Below are 18,589 nucleotides of genomic sequence, written 5' to 3' on the forward strand. Positions count from 1 at the left end.
AACAGGGCTGCCCAATAAGTCCAACACTATTTAAAATCTACATTAATAAATTGGCAAAAACATTAGAAGAATCGGCAGCACCTGGTATCACCCTACACAACACTGAAATCAAGTGTCTGCTGTACGCAGATGACCTGATGCTGCTGACTCCCATTAAAGAGGGGTTACAGCAGCACCTAGATCGTCTTCACAGGTTCTGTCAGACCTGGGCTCTGACCGTTATCCACAGGTTCTGTCAGACCTGGGCTCTGACCGTTATCCACAGGTTCTGTCAGACCTGGGCTCTGACCGTTATCCACAGGTTCTGTCAGACCTGGGCTCTGACCGTTAACCACAGGTTCTGTCAGACCTGGGCTCTGACCGTTAACCACAGGTTCTGTCAGACCTGGGCTCTGACTGTTCACCACAGGTTCTGTCAGACCTGGGCTCTGACCGTTAACCACAGGTTCTGTCAGACCTGGGCTCTGACCGTTAACCACAGGTTCTGTCAGACCTGGGCTCTGACCGTTATCCACAGGTTCTGTCAGACCTGGGCTCTGACCGTTAACCACAGGTTCTGTCAGACCTGGGCTCTGACCGTTAACCACAGGTTCTGTCAGACCTGGGCTCTGACCGTTAACCACAGGTTCTGTCAGACCTGGGCTCTGACCGTTAACCACAGGTTCTGTCAGACCTGGGCTCTGACCGTTAACCACAGGTTCTGTCAGACCTGGGCTCTGACCGTTATCCACAGGTTCTGTCAGACCTGGGCTCTGACCGTTAACCACAGGTTCTGTCAGACCTGGGCTCTGACCGTTAACCACAGGTTCTGTCAGACCTGGGCTCTGACCGTTAACCACAGGTTCTGTCAGACCTGGGCTCTGACCGTTAACCACAGGTTCTGTCAGACCTGGGCTCTGACTGTTCACCACAGGTTCTGTCAGACCTGGGCTCTGACCGTTAACCACAGGTTCTGTCAGACCTGGGCTCTGACCGTTAACCACAGGTTCTGTCAGACCTGGGCTCTGACCGTTATCCACAGGTTCTGTCAGACCTGGGCTCTGACCGTTAACCACAGGTTCTGTCAGACCTGGGCTCTGACCGTTAACCACAGGTTCTGTCAGACCTGGGCTCTGACCGTTAACCACAGGTTCTGTCAGACCTGGGCTCTGACCGTTAACCACAGGTTCTGTCAGACCTGGGCTCTGACCGTTATCCACAGGTTCTGTCAGACCTGGGCTCTGACCGTTATCCACAGGTTCTGTCAGACCTGGGCTCTGACCGTTATCCACAGGTTCTGTCAGACCTGGGCTCTGACCGTTAACCACAGGTTCTGTCAGACCTGGGCTCTGACCGTTAACCACAGGTTCTGTCAGACCTGGGCTCTGACCGTTAACCACAGGTTCTGTCAGACCTGGGCTCTGACCGTTAACCACAGGTTCTGTCAGACCTGGGCTCTGACTGTTCACCACAGGTTCTGTCAGACCTGGGCTCTGACCGTTAACCACAGGTTCTGTCAGACCTGGGCTCTGACCGTTATCCACAGGTTCTGTCAGACCTGGGCTCTGACCGTTAACCACAGGTTCTGTCAGACCTGGGCTCTGACCGTTAACCACAGGTTCTGTCAGACCTGGGCTCTGACCGTTAACCACAGGTTCTGTCAGACCTGGGCTCTGACCGTTAACCACAGGTTCTGTCAGACCTGGGCTCTGACCGTTATCCACAGGTTCTGTCAGACCTGGGCTCTGACCGTTATCCACAGGTTCTGTCAGACCTGGGCTCTGACCGTTATCCACAGGTTCTGTCAGACCTGGGCTCTGACCGTTAACCACAGGTTCTGTCAGACCTGGGCTCTGACCGTTAACCACAGGTTCTGTCAGACCTGGGCTCTGACCGTTAACCACAGGTTCTGTCAGACCTGGGCTCTGACCGTTAACCACAGGTTCTGTCAGACCTGGGCTCTGACCGTTATCCACAGGTTCTGTCAGACCTGGGCTCTGACCGTTATCCACAGGTTCTGTCAGACCTGGGCTCTGACTGTTATCCACAGGTTCTGTCAGACCTGGGCTCTGACCGTTTACCTAAAATAAAACAAATATAATGATATTCCAAAAAAGGTTAAAAAAAAATAAGGATGACAAATATAAATGTGGACACAGTTCTATTAGAACACACCAAAAACTACACATATCTAGGACTAAATATCAGCAACACAGGTAGCATTCACATGGCTGTGAATGAGCTGAGAAACAAAGCAAGAAGAGCATTCTATGCCATTAAAAGGAACATCAAAATCGAAATTCCAATTAGAATCTGGCTCAAAAATTTTAAATAAGTTATAGAACCAATTGCTCTATATGGCAGTGAAGTATGGGGTCCAATCTCTAATAATGAATTTACCAAATGGGACAAACATCCAATCGAAATACTGCATGCAGAGTTTTGCAAGACTGTATTGCAAGTGCAAAGAAAAACTCAAAATAACGCATGTAGAGCAAGAGAATATTTCTTTCCCAAAATTATAATTCAATACAAAGCATTTGAAACTATAAAAGATGAAGAAAAAATCAAATGTTTATTGGGTGAAAAGCCTAAATGTGCAGTTTTGGCAGCCAAATATGTGTCCTCCTGCCACAACCTGAGGGACAGCCAGTGAAAAGTGCAAAGTAATGTCGATAATATTTCCCATCTTGTTTTGTTTTGTCTTTCATACCATGTCATGTGTCTTCTCAGTCATGTTGACACTGGTCCACTACCAGGTCATGTGTCTTCTCAGTTATGTTGACACTGGTCTACTACCAGGTCATGTGTCTTCTCAGTCATGTTGACACTGGTCTACTACCAGGTCATGTGTCTTCTCAGTCATGTTGACACTGGTCTACTACCAGGTCATGTGTCTTCTCAGTCATGTTGACACTGGTCTACTACCATGTCATGTGTCTTCTCAGTCATGTTGACACTGGTCTACTACCAGGTCATGTGTCTTCTCAGTCATGTTGACACTGGTCTACTACCATGTCATGTGTCTTCTCAGTTATGTTGACACTGGTCTACTACCAGGTCATGTGTCTTCTCAGTTATGTTGACACTGGTCTACTACCATGTCATGTGTCTTCTCAGTCATGTTGACACTGGTCTACTACCAGGTCATGTGTCTTCTCAGTCATGTTGACACTGGTCTACTACCATGTCATGTGTCTTCTCAGTCATGTTGACACTGGTCTACTACCAGGTCATGTGTCTTCTCAGTCATGTTGACACTGGTCTACTACCAGGTCATGTGTCTTCTCAGTCATGTTGACACTGGTCTATTACCATGTCATGTGTCTTCTCAGTCATGTTGACACTGGTCTACTACCAGGTCATGTGTCTTCTCAGTCATGTTGACACTGGTCTACTACCAGGTCATGTGTCTTCTCAGTCATGTTGACACTGGTCTACTACCAGGTCATGTGTCTTCTCAGTCATGTTGACACTGGTCTATTACCATGTCATGTGTCTTCTCAGTCATGTTGACACTGGTCTACTACCAGGTCATGTGTCTTCTCAGTCATGTTGACACTGGTCTACTACCAGGTCATGTGTCTTCTCAGTCATGTTGACACTGGTCTACTACCAGGTCATGTGTCTTCTCAGTCATGTTGACACTGGTCTACTACCAGGTAATGTGTCTTCTCAGTCATGTTGACACTGGTCTACTACCAGGTCATGTGTCTTCTCAGTCATGTTGACACTGGTCTACTACCAGGCCATGTGTCTTCTCAGTCATGTTGACACTGGTCTACTACCAGGTCATGTGTCTTCTCAGTCATGTTGACACTGGTCTACTACCAGGTCATGTGTCTTCTCAGTCATGTTGACACTGGTCTACTACCAGGTCATGTGTCTTCTCAGTCATGTTGACACTGGTCTACTACCATTGTTTTAACGTATTGTTGTTCTCATTAATATTGTTGTTGTAGTTGTTGTTAATGGTAATCCCATGTCCACTACGACTCTATTATTGCTCTTGGTCTCACCATTTATTTATATATAAATATATATATATTTTATATATAAATATATATTTTTATTTTATTTTCTATTTTCGATATGTATACTTTGACAATGTAAGTAATAATGAACTTGCCATGTCAATAAAGTCAATTGAATTGAATTGAAAGAGAAGGAGAGAGAAGGAGAGAGAGATGGAGAGAGAGAGACACAGAGAGAGAGAGAAATATAGGGAGAGAGAGAAAGAGAGAGAGAAGGAGAGATAGAGAGAGAGAGAGAGAGAGAGAGAGAGAGAGAGAGAGAGAGAGAAGGAGAGATAGAGAGAGAGAGAGAGAGAGAGAGAGAGAGAGAGAAAGAGAGAGAGAAGGAGAGATAGAGAGAGATAGAGAGAGATAGAGAGAGAGAGAGAGAGAGATAGAGGTAAAGATAAAAAGAAAGAGAGAGGGAAAACAAAGGAGCATCAGTCTTCTAACGGCAACGTGTTTCAACGTGGGTACTTACTCATCAAGACAGGGTTATAATGCTAGCTGTCTCCTTTATTCCATTGGGCGAGTCAGAGATTATATGGCCGGAGACAGAGAGAGAGAGAGAGAGAGAGAGAGAGAGAGAGAGAGAGAGAGAGAGAGAGAGAGGGAGCGAGAGAGAGCGAGAGAGAGAGAGCGAGAGAGAGAGAGAGCGAGAGAGCGAGAGAGCGAGAGAGCGTGAGAGAGAGAGAGAGAGAGAGAGAGGAGGAGTGTGGGGGCGGGAACCTGGAACCATTCTCAGTGTCAATCAATGCTAGTCATAAACGCTCCCTTCCATATTCACTGTTAGAACATCAATTTTGAGCTTCAGGCTGAGCGTCTCTGTGAAGCTGAGTTGGAGGGGCTCGGGGATGAGATGACATTCATCTGTAGCATTAGAAACAATACAGTACAATGGAACAGAGAGCGAGCCGTCAGACTCCTTAACAACCCATCATGGAGTCTTTGTTGAGGTGCAGCATTACACAACAAGAGGAAGTCAATCTGCTGATGTGGTTTCTATAGACGTTGTTTCTGCCTGTCTGCCTCACCACTGTGTTGGACTGTATTCCTCCTTACTCCTAAAGTTGATGATACTGTGAATTGACAAGAGCGATCTGATAGTATTGTATGAATGTAGACGTTCATACTGCACATGTGGAGGATGCATGTCACTGTGTTCTTGTCCTTGTGATTATGCATTCTAAATGGCCACAGGCAGAATTAATACACTTACATTCCATAGTATTCAATCTGAAATAAACAGCTGTGAGTATTCAACAGGCACAGAAAAAGCCTTGAAGAAACAGCTTCTATCGGCCTACTTCACAGTGTGAGAAGTGGAAAACCCTGCGGTGTGAAACCTAAGCAGGTCCACTCTCTCCTTCCCTCCCTCTCTGTTTCATCCCAGTGATTAGACCTATCTGCTACACAGCTGGATTTTAATTAACAACTTTCTAGAGTTGCCACGGTAACCCAAGTTCTCCATGCTGACGAGGAGGGGAAATGTAATCGTTAGCCACAGCGGCTAACTGCCCCGGTTCTCGTGAGGTATTGGAGCCACAGTGGATGTGTGACCCTCAAATTGGGCCGCCTGTGGAGTCTGGTTCCTCTCGAAGTCTCTCCCCAATGAGGTGTTCTGGCTTGCCGGCGTCTCCTAGGCTTTCTCTAGGTCTTTCTCTAGGTCTTTCTCTAGGTCTTTCTCTAGGTATTTCTCTAGGTCTTTCTCTAGGGCTTCCTCTAGGTCTTTCTCTAGGTCTTTCTCTAGGTCTTTCTCTAGGGCTTTCTCTAGGTCTTTCTCTAGGTCTTTCTCTAGGGCTTTCTCTAGGTCTTTCTCTAGGTCTTTCTCTAGGTCTTTCTCTAGGTCTGAGTTGATGTTCAGCATTTGGAAACAACATATTCTATTGATTATCACATCTCAGTCTCTTTCCTCAACCTTTCAAACTTCTCTTCTCTTACAAACGTCTTCTCTTTTTCTATTACAGACAGGCAGAGATCCGGCCCTCGCTCACACTGGGTGCAAATGGAAGCAGTGGGGGAGCCAGAGGAGAGGACTGTGAAGGAGAAGAGGACATTAGCAGGCTGGGTATAGCCTTGTCACTTCATCTCACCCTGCCTGTCCCCAGGGCAGCACGCCCAGCTGACACCGTTAGAACTGATAAAAACCTCAGAGTGCTACTGTGGCACTGGGGACCTGGGCTGGAACTGCAGTGGGCATGTCCATCATCAGAACTGTTGTGCCCTGCTGAGGGGTGTGTGTGTGTGTGCGTGCGTGCGTGCGTGTGTGTATTTGTCACACCTTGTGGCTAACACCATCTCAGACAGTGGGAGCCCTGAGGGGTCCCTTAACTCTGTGAGTGACCACAGTGGCATTTGACGTGTGATCACCACTAGCCGGCAGGTTGACACAGCCAGCTAATCTACCCTTTATCCCCCCCTCCCTACTGAGAGAGAGAGAGAGAGAGAGAGAGAGAGAGAGAGAGAGAGAGAGATGGAGAGAGGAGACGTGAAAGAGGAAAGGTATCTTGAGGGAAACTAGCTCCCCCTCCCCCTCCCCCATCCCCCCTGGCTGCAGTGACTGACAGGCCTCCCTCCTATCTCTCTCCCCATGGATGGAGTGCCTCTGAGCACTGTGACCAGGCAGGGGGCGCTCTCACTGACCTTTCCTCATTCCATCATTCTCTCCCTCGCCTTCTCTCCCTCTGTCTCGATCCCTCTCTTTTTCTCAATCACAGAGTGCTAGAGAGTTTGAGAGGGAGACCTGCGGGCTCGGCTTGTTTAATCTGAGGTACACGGTGACCTTCTGGCCTTGTGCCAATCTTTCTCTCCCTCAAACATTCTCTCACTCCATTCCCACTATCGCTCTCTCCAGGCTTGTCTGACAGACTCCATTCCTCCGCTCCCGGAAATCATGTTCTCTCTATCTCTCTCACTTTCATTCCCTCTCTCTACCTTTCTGTCTATCAGATTGAGAGCATTCAACATGAGAGGACCCAACATGGCTCTCAGATGGACTTCGACCCCACAGGGGGATTTGATAACATTTTTTTCTTATTTTCACAAAAAAGCAATCTTGTTTTCGTCGTCGCAAAAACCCTCTCAATCGCCACCAGCCGAGGCAAACCCAGCCGCTCTTCTCCCCCAGAATGACTTAGTGGGCTCACTCAGGCCCTTCTCATTTTGTTTACTTCAGACGGATGTGAGAGAACGTGTGTTTACTGGGCTGTATCCATTCCAAATGGCACCCGGTTTTCTATATAGTGCAATACTTCTGACCAGAGCCCAATGGTCCCATTTGAGACCCAAACCTTCTGTGTACCCAACAAGGATGAAAGAGATAGATAACACAAGGTAGCCTGACTATGCTAGGCTATTACAAAAGACTGTCTTTCTCAAACAGCCATGAAACAATTCTAATTCCCTCTTCCTCTTTCCCCCTTTCTCTCTCTGTTCCTTTTCATGTTTGGCCAAAATGTTTCTCTGCTTTCCCCTTCATCGCCTCCTTCCTTTCCACCGGCCTTGCTTCCTTTCTTTCCCACTATCTCTCTATACAGAACAGACATAGAAAGACAACATGGAAAGTGTTGGCCCCATGTTTCATGAGTTGAAATAAGAAGGTCCCAGTAGTGATCCGTACGCACAAAAAGCCCATTTCTCTAAAATGTTCCGCATAAATTAGTTTACATCCCTATCAGTGAGCATTTCTCCTTTGCCAAGATAATCCATCCACCTGACAGGTGCTGGGGACAAGGTGCAGTTTTGTCACACAACATAATGCCACAGATGTCTCAGGTTTTGAGCGAGAGTACAATTGGCATGCTGGCTGCAGGAATGTCCACCAGAGCTGTTGCCAGACAATTGAATGTTCACCATAAGCAGCGTCCAATGTTGTCTTTGAGAATTTGGCAGTACGTCCAACCGACCTCACAACCACCATAACCACGCCAGCCCAGGACCTCCACATCCAGCTTCTTCAGCTGCAGAATCGTCTGAGACCATCCACCTGGACAGCTGATGAAACTGAGTATTACTGTCTGTAATAAAGCCTTTTTGTGAGGCCTATGCCCTCCCAGGCCCACCAATGGCTGCGCCCCTTCCCAGTCATGTGATATCCATAGATTAGGGCCTAATACATTTATTTCCATTGACTGATTTTCTTATATAAACTGTAACTCAGTAAAATCTGGTAAATTGTTGCATGTTGCGTTGATATTTTTGTTCAGTATGTTTTCAGTGTTCATTCCAAAAATATTTCTTGATATCTGGTGTTTTTTCAGCTCCTGGGAAGGGAGGTCAAAGAACCTGGCTCTCTCAAAACCCTCCTTTCTTCTCTCCACCCCTCCTTTCGCCCTCTCTCTTTCTAAAACTCTCTTTCACCCCCCTATTTCGCCCTCTCTCCACCCCTCATCCCTCGGTCTGTCTCATTACGGTGGCAGCAGGGTAGAGGGGACAGGTGGGCGGTGCAGGAATTCTCTAATGAAGATCATTTATCTGGAGACAAATAACCGCACCAGTGAAACAAACCTATTTCCACTCACCTCTTTTCAGTGTGGAAAAACCAATTATTTTTGCCCTCGATCTTCATTATTTTCTCCCACATGCCGGGATAAGGGCTCCTACTGCTGACAGGGATAAGGGCTCCTACTGATGACAGGGATAAGGGCTCCTACTGATGACAGGGTTAAGGGCTCCTACTGCTGACAGGGATAAGGGCTCCTACTGATGACAGGGATAAGGGCTCCTACTGCTGACAGGGATAAGGGCTCCTACTGATGACAGGGTTAAGGGCTCCTACTGATGACAGGGATAAGGGCTCCTACTGATGACAGGGATAAGGGCTCCTACTGATGACAGGGATAAGGGCTCCTACTGATGACAGGGATAAGGGCTCCTACAGATGACAGGGATAAGGGCTCCTACTGATGACAGGGTTAAGGGCTCCTACTGATGACAGGGATAAGGGCTCCTACTGATGACAGGGATAAGGGCTCCTACTGATGACAGGGATAAGGGCTCCTACTGATGACAGGGATAAGGGCTCCTACTGCTGACAGGGATAAGGGCTCCTACTGATGACAGGGTTAAGGGCTCCTACTGATGACAGGGATAAGGGCTCCTACTGATGACAGGGATAATGGCTCCTACTGCTGACAGGGATAAGGGCTCCTACTGATGACAGGGATAAGGGCTCCTACTGATGACAGGGATAAGGGTTCCTACTGATGACAGGGATAAGGGCTCCTACTGATGACAGGGATAAGGGCTCCTACTGCTGACAGGGATAAGGGCTCCTACAGATGACAGGGATAAGGGCTCCTACTGATGACAGGGATAAGGGCTCCTACAGATGACAGGGATAAGGGCTCCTACAGATGACAGGGATAAGGGCTCCTACTGATGACAGGGATAAGGGCTCCTACTGATGACAGGGATAAGGGCTCCTACAGATGACAGGGATAAGGGCTCCTACAGATGACAGGGATAAGGGCTCCTACTGATGACAGGGATAAGGGCTCCTACTAATGACAGGGCTCCTACAGATGGCAGGGATAAGGGCTCCTACAGATGGCAGGGATAAGGGCTCCTACTGATGACAGGGATAAGGGCTCCTACTAATGACAGGGATAAGGGCTCCTACTGATGACAGGGATAAGGGCTCCTACAGATGGCAGGGATAAGGGTTCCTACTGATGACAGAGAGTGCGAGAGAAAGAGAGAGAGAGAGAGAGAGAGAGAGAGAGAGAGAGAGAGTTCTACTGTATGTTTATCCAGGCCACACCTGTGGGAATTCTAGGACACAAGATGGTGGACATATGGCAGGGCTAGAGGCTGCTAGCTTTGATGTGAGGGGGAGAAATAAGAGGAAGGAAGAGGCAGACGGAGGAGAGTAAGACAGTAGTTACTCTCTCTGTCTCAACAGTGAGATGCAGCCTGGCAGTGCAGACTAGTACCACTGCATCTCTCAACCCTTCTCCATCTTGCTCGCCGTTACTTTACTTGTGCCACAGACAACAGCAGAAATATCAGTTAAATATCAGTTGTCCACTGCATTGAATCAAGTCATCAAGTGAGTGAGTGTGTGCGTGCAGCTATCCCTCAGCACTGATGAGTTACAGGAAGCCTTTTGTTCCTGTGTGATACTGGTCAGGCAAATCGGCCTTTCTGATTGGCCCACGCCTGACTAGTACACCTGTCCGTCCGCAGCCTGTCCAACCAGAGAGCTCGGAACTCTCAGACTTCACAAAGATGTCTGAGCCCGATAGGGACCCTTAGATCACCTTTCCCTGCAAGGACACTGACAAACATCTCTTCTGTCACTAAAGTCTATGAGACCACTATCTATGAGACTATATGGGATCTATCATAAGAAGCCATGTAAGATGACTCCAGCTGAGATCAGTCTCCCACTGCTTCTATGAGATGAACTTTGTTTCAATGTGTCTGCTGGTCCTCACTGTTTCTCTCCTCACTGTTTTTCAAATTCTTTGTGGATCTGTGTAATGTGAGGGAAATGCATGTCTCTAATATGGTCATACATTGGGCAGGAGGTTAGGAAGTGCAGCTCAGTTTCCACCTAATTTTGTGGGCAGTGAGCACATAGTCTGACTTCTCTTGAGAGCCATGTCTGCCTACAGCGACCATTCTCAATAGCAAGGCTATGCTCACTGGGTCTGTACATAGTCAAATCTTTCCTTAAATTTGTGTCAATCACGGTGGTCAGGTATTCTGCCACTGTGTACTCTCTGTTTAGTGCCAAATAGCATTCTAGTTTGCTCAGTTTTTTTGTTAATTCTTCCCAATGAGTCAAGTAATTATCTTTTAGTTCTCTCATGATTTGGTTGGGTCTATCTCTTTCTCCTCTATAGTCTGTTTAGGTCAATACCTGTTGTTAGTGGGCTCATCTAGACAAACAAAGCAGCCCATTGACTCCTAGTGTGTATTCACTGCGCCCACACAAAGGACACACACACACCTGGCAATTTCCCAGGCCTTGGCACCTAGGCCAGCAGAATGATTGTGGGGAGGACAGCTAAACAACAGGGCTGCATGGTTTATTACAGTCAATTATAACAACTATAAGACAAGACAGGTAGAATTCCCTTACGTTCACAGGAAATACTGTGTGCGTGCGTGCGTGCGTTCGTGCGTGCGTGGGTGTGTGTGTGTGTGTGTGTGTGTGTGTGTGTGCGTGCGTGTGTGTGTGTGTGTGTGTGTGAGTGCGTGCATGCGTGTGTGCGTGTGTGTGTGTGTGTGTGCGTGCGTGTGTGTGTGTGTCTGCTACTAAAGGACTAATAGAAAGAGAAGAGGAGCTACAGATAGAGGAAACCAGGCTATCACAAGTGAACGACCTCATTGAGAAAGAGAGTGAAGTGAGAGACAGGCCAGGCATGAAGGAGGAGTGTGTGTGTGTGTGTGTGTGTGTGTGTGTGTGTGTGTGTGTGTGTGTGTGTGTGTGTGTGTGTGTGTGTGTGTGTGTGTGTGTGCGTGCGTGTGTGTGTGTGTGTGTGTGTGTGTGTGTGTGTGCGTGCGTGCGTGCATGCGTGTGTGTGTGCGTGTGTGTGTGTGTGCGTGCGTGCGTGTGTGTGTGTGTCTGCTACTAAAGGACTAATAGAAAGAGAAGAGGAGCTACAGATAGAGGAAACCAGGCTATCACAAGTGAACGACCTCATTGAGAAAGAGAGTGAAGTGAGAGACAGGCCAGGCATGAAGGAGGAGTGTGTGTGTGTGTGTGTCCTAGCCTCCTCAGTCAGTCAGGTGTGAATAATGCATGGGCCAGCTCAGGGTCAGACGCTGTGTGTCAGAGACCAGGCCTCACCACGGATCCTATTACCACACAGCCATCACATACCTGATACCTCCACACACACACACATTCCCTATGGAGGACCAGCTCTGAGCAAACACAGTGAGATACACAGCATACACACACATTACACACACAGATCACTGAAGATGATTACACACACTCTTCATGAATTACCAATGGCCATTCCCCCACAGCGTGTTTGTATGAGTGTGTGTGTTTCCTTGTGTGTATGTGTGTATGTAAACATACACACACGTGTGTGTGTGTGTGTGTGATAGTGTGTCTGAGATTCACAGCCGTCTTTTAATGTGTGACTTTCCTATAAAACTTCCATAACTAATTGGGAAAGCACCTCACTTCTTCTACTCCTCAGAGATGAGCATGTGTGTGTGTTTTTGTTTGTCAGTAAACAGCCCCAACTACACCCGACGGCTACATGGAGCCTTCACCGACAAGCTTCTTTAATACCAGCCCCTCGTGGTGTGCCTGGACAGCCTCGGGTGGAGGTGCAAGCTGGTGGCGCTGATATTTGGCAGTCTCGGCCACGTAAACAGGCGTGCAGCGCGCGGCCTCCAGATTGCAGGCCTGCCAAAACCTATGGTTAAGCAGTTGGCTAGATACTGCTCTGTTTCAGCTGTCCTCGGCTGCCTAGCTGTTTGGGGAAGGAGATGCTTTCTGTCCCCTTGAGGGCCATGCATACAGGGACCTTAGAAATGTTTGGATCCTTTTTTAATTTAAATTTGTGGATTCAAATAATGTATTTAAAATGTGTGTGTGTGTGTGTGTGTGTGTGTGTGTGTGTGTGTGTGTGTGTGTGTGTGTGTGTGTGTGTGTGTGTGTGTGTGTGTGTGTGTGTGTGTGTGTGTGTGTGTGTGTGTGTGTGTGTGTGTGTGTGTGTGTGTGTGTGTGTGTGTGTGTGTTTGTGTGTGTGTGTGTGTGTGTGTGTGTGTTTGTGTGCTCCTGCCCTGCGGGTTCTTTCTGTTTCCCGTCTCCTATACTTCTACTCCTTTATTAAACACTGCGTCACACTCTCTCTATGTACCTGCTTTTCATCAGGGTGGGAAAACAACCTGGTAGAGGAGAGAAAGGGGGGGGGGGGGGATGGAAATGTCCAGCCCCTTTAGGACTGTGTGTCTCCTTCTCAAACAACAAGTCTAACAACTGTCACTGTAATAATACCTACAGCGTAAGAGAACATTCCCATTGGGATAATGCTGGGAACAAAATATTTCCTTTTCTCTCCCCCTCTCTCCTCTACCTTTTCTCTCCCCCTCTCTCCTCTACCTTTTCTCTCCCCTCTCTCTTTTCTCTCCCCCTCTCTCCTCTACCTTTTCTCTCCCCCTCTCTCCTCTCCCCCTCTCTCCTCTACCTTTTCTCTAACCCTCTCTCCTCTACCTTTTCTCTCCCCCTCTCTCCTCTACCTTTTCCCTCCCCCTCCCTCCTCTCCCCCTCTCTCCTCTACCTTTTCTCTCCCCCTCTCTCCTCTACCTTTTCCCTCCCCCTCCCTCCTCTCCCCCTCTCTCCTCTACCTTTTCTCTCCCCCTCTCTCCTCTACCTTTTCTCTCCCCCCCTTTCCTCTATCTTTTCTCTCCCCCTCTCTCCTCTACCTTTTCTCTCCCCCTCTCTCCTCTACCTTTTCTCTCCCCCTCTCTCCTCTCCCCCTCTCTCCTCTACCTTTTCTCTCTCCCTCTCTCCTCTCCCCCTCTCTCCTCTACCTTTTCTCTCCCCCTCTCTCCTCTCCCCCTCTCTCCTCTACCTTTTCTCTCTCCCTCTCTCCTCTACCTTTTCTCTCCCCCTCTCTCCTCTACCTTTTCTCTCCCCTCTCTCCTCTACCTTCCCTCCAACGTTCCTACCGCGAACACAAGGCATTAACCAAGACATGCCATTCCATTTCCGTGGGCTACTGGCGCGGCGCTGTAATGCTTCATGTTGGAATTAAGTCTGACACTTCAGAATTGTACCATTAGAGTGTACGCTGCACTTAACGCTCACAACGTATCTGAGTGGTCCGAGGCGCTCGCCAAACGCGTTCGGTTTAATAGATTTGAATAAATTACGCTTATTTCCAAAGCCGCCTGTGCTTTCAGTTTGTCATGCCATAGTGTCATTGTGATATTAACTTCATTTGTTAAAAATGTCCCTCCTCCCTTCCCTTTCCTCTTGCTTCTACAAAATAGCCATTCTCATCATGGAGTCCAGTCTACTATCGTAGAATCATTTTAAAGGTGGTCTATTTTCATTTGAATGTGACTTCCACGGCTAAATAAAGGATCATTAAATATTGAAGATGTCAGTCAGATACTGGTACCATTCAGTCAATGAGCAGTCTTTCTAAAAATAGCCTGGCTTTGTCCAGGGAGAATACATCTGGTACCACACTCATAGTGTCTCCATAGTGTCTCTAATGGTGGAAGACGCAGCAAGGGGAAAATGACTTATTTCATAGATAAATGAATCTGTTTGTTTCAGGCTCAACTGTAATCTGTTATTCACCAAGGACTGGAAATGCACGCACACGCCCACACATACCCCCACGCATCTACCCACACACACACACACACACACACACACACACACACACACACACACACACACACACACACACACACACACACACACACACACATACTGTACATACATACATTTACACACACACACAGTCAAACACTCTACTGCAGTCAATTCAAAGATCAATACTAATTTATTCAATGAATTTGACATACAGTACGTGTTAGCCAATTTATTCAAACAGGCCTTCACAAGAGCCTTTTCATTTATTCAATACTCTACTCCTCCACTCTCTCTCCCTCTCTTCCTACGCCAGAGTAGCAGTCTAGTGTAGAGAGAGGGTGTGTTGTAGGGCCTGTTAGCTTTAAAAACAGAGAGTAACTCCTTGCAGAAGTGTTGGCAGATATCAGCAGCGGCCTGTCACTCTCTCTCTCTGCTCTCTCTCTCTGCTCTCTCTCTCTCTCTCTCTCTCTCTGCTCTCTATCTCTTTCTCTCTCTCTCACTCTCTCTCTCACTCTCTGCTTTCGCTCTCTCTCTCTCTCTCTCTCTCTCTCTCTCTCTCTCTCTCTCTCTCATACTTTCTGCTCTCACTGCTCTCTCTCTCTCCATTCCCCCTTCCTTTCTCTCTCCATCTCTCACCTCTCTCTCTTTCCCTTCCTCATCCCTCCATCCATCCCTCCCTCCCTCCCTCATGGACATAAGCTGTGATGCCCTGAATCAGGCCTCCCATAACTGAGTACGTCCCTGTGAGACCAGCCCACTGGAAATCAAACTGACTACAGTACAGAGTTATTTAACCTGACCAGACTGGCCTGCAGAGTCAGCCAGCCCTCACAGACTAATTAGACAGAAGGTGCAGAATACAACTGTCATAGAATTGGTTAGTTTGGTACATTTCCCTTATTCCCCCCCGCCCCCTTCTCTCCTCTACCAGGTTGTTTTCCCACCCTGATGAAAAGCAGGTAAATAGAGAGAGTGTGACGCAGTGTTTAATAAAGGAGTAGAAGTATAGGAGACGGGAAACAGAAAGAACCCGCAGGGCAGGAGCACACAAACACACACACACACACACACACACACACACACACACACACACACACACACACACACACACATACACACACACACACACGTTCGTTTTACTACACTGTTAAAATAGAGTGATTTGTAACATCAAAACTAGTGGCAACTGAGCTGCCACCAACTTGAAGGAGAAAAAACCTTAACTTTGCTGGAGTATTGAAACACATCATCCTGAGATGTTCTGAAACATCCCACCCTGTGTTGTAACACCACTTAATCAAGTGTTGTGTAACATCTTGTCAGGGACTGGGAGAGATAACAGAAGAGGGTTCTGTTTAGTGCAGAATCAGACACCTTGTCAGGGACTGGGAGAGATAACAGAAAAGGGCTCTGTTTAGTGCAGAATCAGACACCTTGTCAGGGACTGGGAGAGATAACAGAAGAGGGTTCTGTTTAGTGCAGAATCAGACACCTTGTCAGGGACTGGGAGAGATAACAGAAGAGGGTTCTGTTTAGTGCAGAATCAGACACCTTGTCAGGGACTGGGAGAGATAACAGAAGAGGGTTATGTTTAGTGCAGAATCAGACACCTTGTCAGGGACTGGGAGAGATAACAGAAAAGGTTCTGTTTAGTGCAGAATCAGACACCTTGTCAGGGACTGGGAGAGATAACAGAAGAGGGTTCTGTTTAGTGCAGAATCAGACATCTTGTCAGGGACTGGGAGAGATAACAGAAAAGGGCTCTGTTTAGTGCAGAATCAGACACCTTGTCAGGGACTGGGAGAGATAACAGAAAAGGTTCTGTTTAGTGCAGAATCAGACACCTTGTCAGGGACTGGGAGAGATAACAGAAAAGGGCTCTGTTTAGTGCAGAATCAGACACCTTGTCAGGGACTGGGAGAGATAACAGAAAAGTTTCTGTTTAGTGCAGAATCAGACACCTTGTCAGGGACTGGGAGAGATAACAGAAAAGGGCTCTGTTTAGTGCAGAATCAGACACCTTGTCAGGGACTGGGAGAGATAACAGAAAAGGTTCTGTTTAGTGCAGAATTAGATCCCTTCTCTTTTGGTGTCGTGTCTTCTCTCTAAAGCGTCTAAACACCATTCTGATGTTTTGAATCCTGTCTAGTGCAGAACTAGATCCCTTTGTCTGAAGTGTCTTCATGTTTAACATGGGTTCATGCATTTGATCATTTGCCATGTTATACCATTTAGGCAGGCTTTGTCAAGCACACCAGCAGTAACTGGAGGTTGAACTGCAGAAATTCAGGACTCTGCCCTTACCTCTTCTGAATCTTGAATGTGGGAATGGGTGCTGTCCTCATTGGACGTTCATTTGCCAGACGGTTTAGATATCCATTCATCATGATTCATTACCCCTCATGGCACAACAAGCTTAATACTGATACAGTAAATATACTTGTATTTCTTCAAACAGGCATACAACGTTGTGTGAAACATTGTTTAATTACCCACAAGATAGGAAATGCAAGGTGATTAAAACCAGACTTCTAATGATTTTCTCTCTTCTTGGTTATCCTCATGAAAGATATGTGAAGTAACATATTATTCCACAATTGCACAAAAATAACTGTCCATAGGCCCTTATAATCAATCAATATTTAGTGTTTGATGCTGCGTTTGACATGCACTGAAACCCCTAAAAGCATTTCCACAACACTCTCTTAAAAACATCCATATTCAAGTTGAAGAATCACTTTGGGTGTTTCAGAGTACTTCATGTCTGTTTTAAACCAGATTATGTGTATTAATTACATTCTAACCCCTCCAAACACCAGATCTCAGCTTAGGTGCACTGCTTTTCATGGTTTCACTACACAATCAGGTTGTTCTGAGACTTTCTATGTTTACAGTGTATCCTTGTGGGGACCAAACAATTGATTCTCATCCAAAATCCTATTTTCTCAAACCCCTAACCCTAAACCTAACCCTAAACCTAACCCTAACCCTAACCCTAACCATAACCATAACACTAAACCCCATATCCCTAACTTCAAACTCCTAACGCTAAACATAACTGTAACCCTATCCCTAAATCTAACCCCTAAATCTAAAATAGCCTTTTTCCTTGTGGGGATTGGCAAAATGTACTCACTTGTCTGAATGTTACTTATTTTCCTATCCATGTGAAGACTTCTGGTCCCCACAAAGTAAAACCAAACACACACACACACGACTCTACACTTCCATAGAACACATGACTCCACACTTCCATAGAACACATGACTCCACACTTCCATTGAACACATGACTCCACACTTCCATAGAACACATGACTCTAGACTTCCACAGAACACATGACTCTACACTTCCATAGAACACATGACTCTACACTTCCATAGAACACATGACTACACACTTCCATAGAACACATGACTCTACACTTCCATATAACACATGACTCAACACTTCCATAGAACACATGACTCTACACTTCCATAGAACACATGACTCTACACTTCCATAGAACACATGACTCTAGACTTCCATAGAACACATGACTCTACACTTCCGTAGAACACATGACTCCACACTTCCATAGAACACATGACTCTACACTTCCATAGAACACATGGCTATAGACTTCCATAGAACACATGACTCTACACTTCCATAGAACACATGACTCTACACTTCCATAGAACACATGACTCCACACTTCCATAGAACACGACTCTACACTTCCATAGAACACATGACTCCACACTTCCATAGAACACGACTCTACACTTCCATAGAACACATGACGCTAGACTTCCATAGAACACATGACTCTACACTTCCATAGAACACATGACTCCACACTCCCATAGAACACATGACTATAGACTTCCATAGAACACATGACTCTAGACTTCCATAGAACACATGACTCTACACTTCCATAGAAGACGACTCTACACTTCCATAGAACACATGACTCTAGACTTCCATAGAACACATGACTCTACACTTCCATAGAACACGACTCCACACTTCCATAGAACACATGACTCCACACTTCCATAGAACACATGACTCTACACTTCCATAGAACACATGACTCCACACTTCCATAGAACACATGACTCTACACTTCCATAGAACACATGGCTATAGACTTCCATAGAACACATGACTCTACACTTCCATAGAACACATGACTCTACACTTCCATAGAACACATGACTCTACACTTCCACAGAACACATGACTATAGACTTCCATAGAACACATGACTATAGACTTCCATAGAACACATGACTCTACACTTCCA

At 46.7% G+C, this 18,589-nt stretch overlaps 1 protein-coding gene across 1 annotated transcript in view; it reads right to left on the reverse strand.

The window, feature by feature from the left end:
- The window catches only part of LOC139379570 (plexin-A4-like), a 98,918-nt gene extending 95,041 nt beyond the window's left edge, over positions 1-3,877 (reverse strand). The window contains exon 1 of the mRNA XM_071122384.1: positions 3,854-3,877. Coding sequence (XP_070978485.1) covers positions 3,854-3,877 — 24 coding nt within the window. The remainder of the gene's footprint in view (positions 1-3,853) is intronic.
- Positions 3,878-18,589: the final 14,712 nt, after the last annotated feature.

The sequence above is a fragment of the Oncorhynchus clarkii genome, chromosome 21 (assembly GCF_045791955.1).
Source record: "Oncorhynchus clarkii lewisi isolate Uvic-CL-2024 chromosome 21, UVic_Ocla_1.0, whole genome shotgun sequence".
NCBI lineage: Eukaryota > Metazoa > Chordata > Actinopteri > Salmoniformes > Salmonidae > Oncorhynchus > Oncorhynchus clarkii.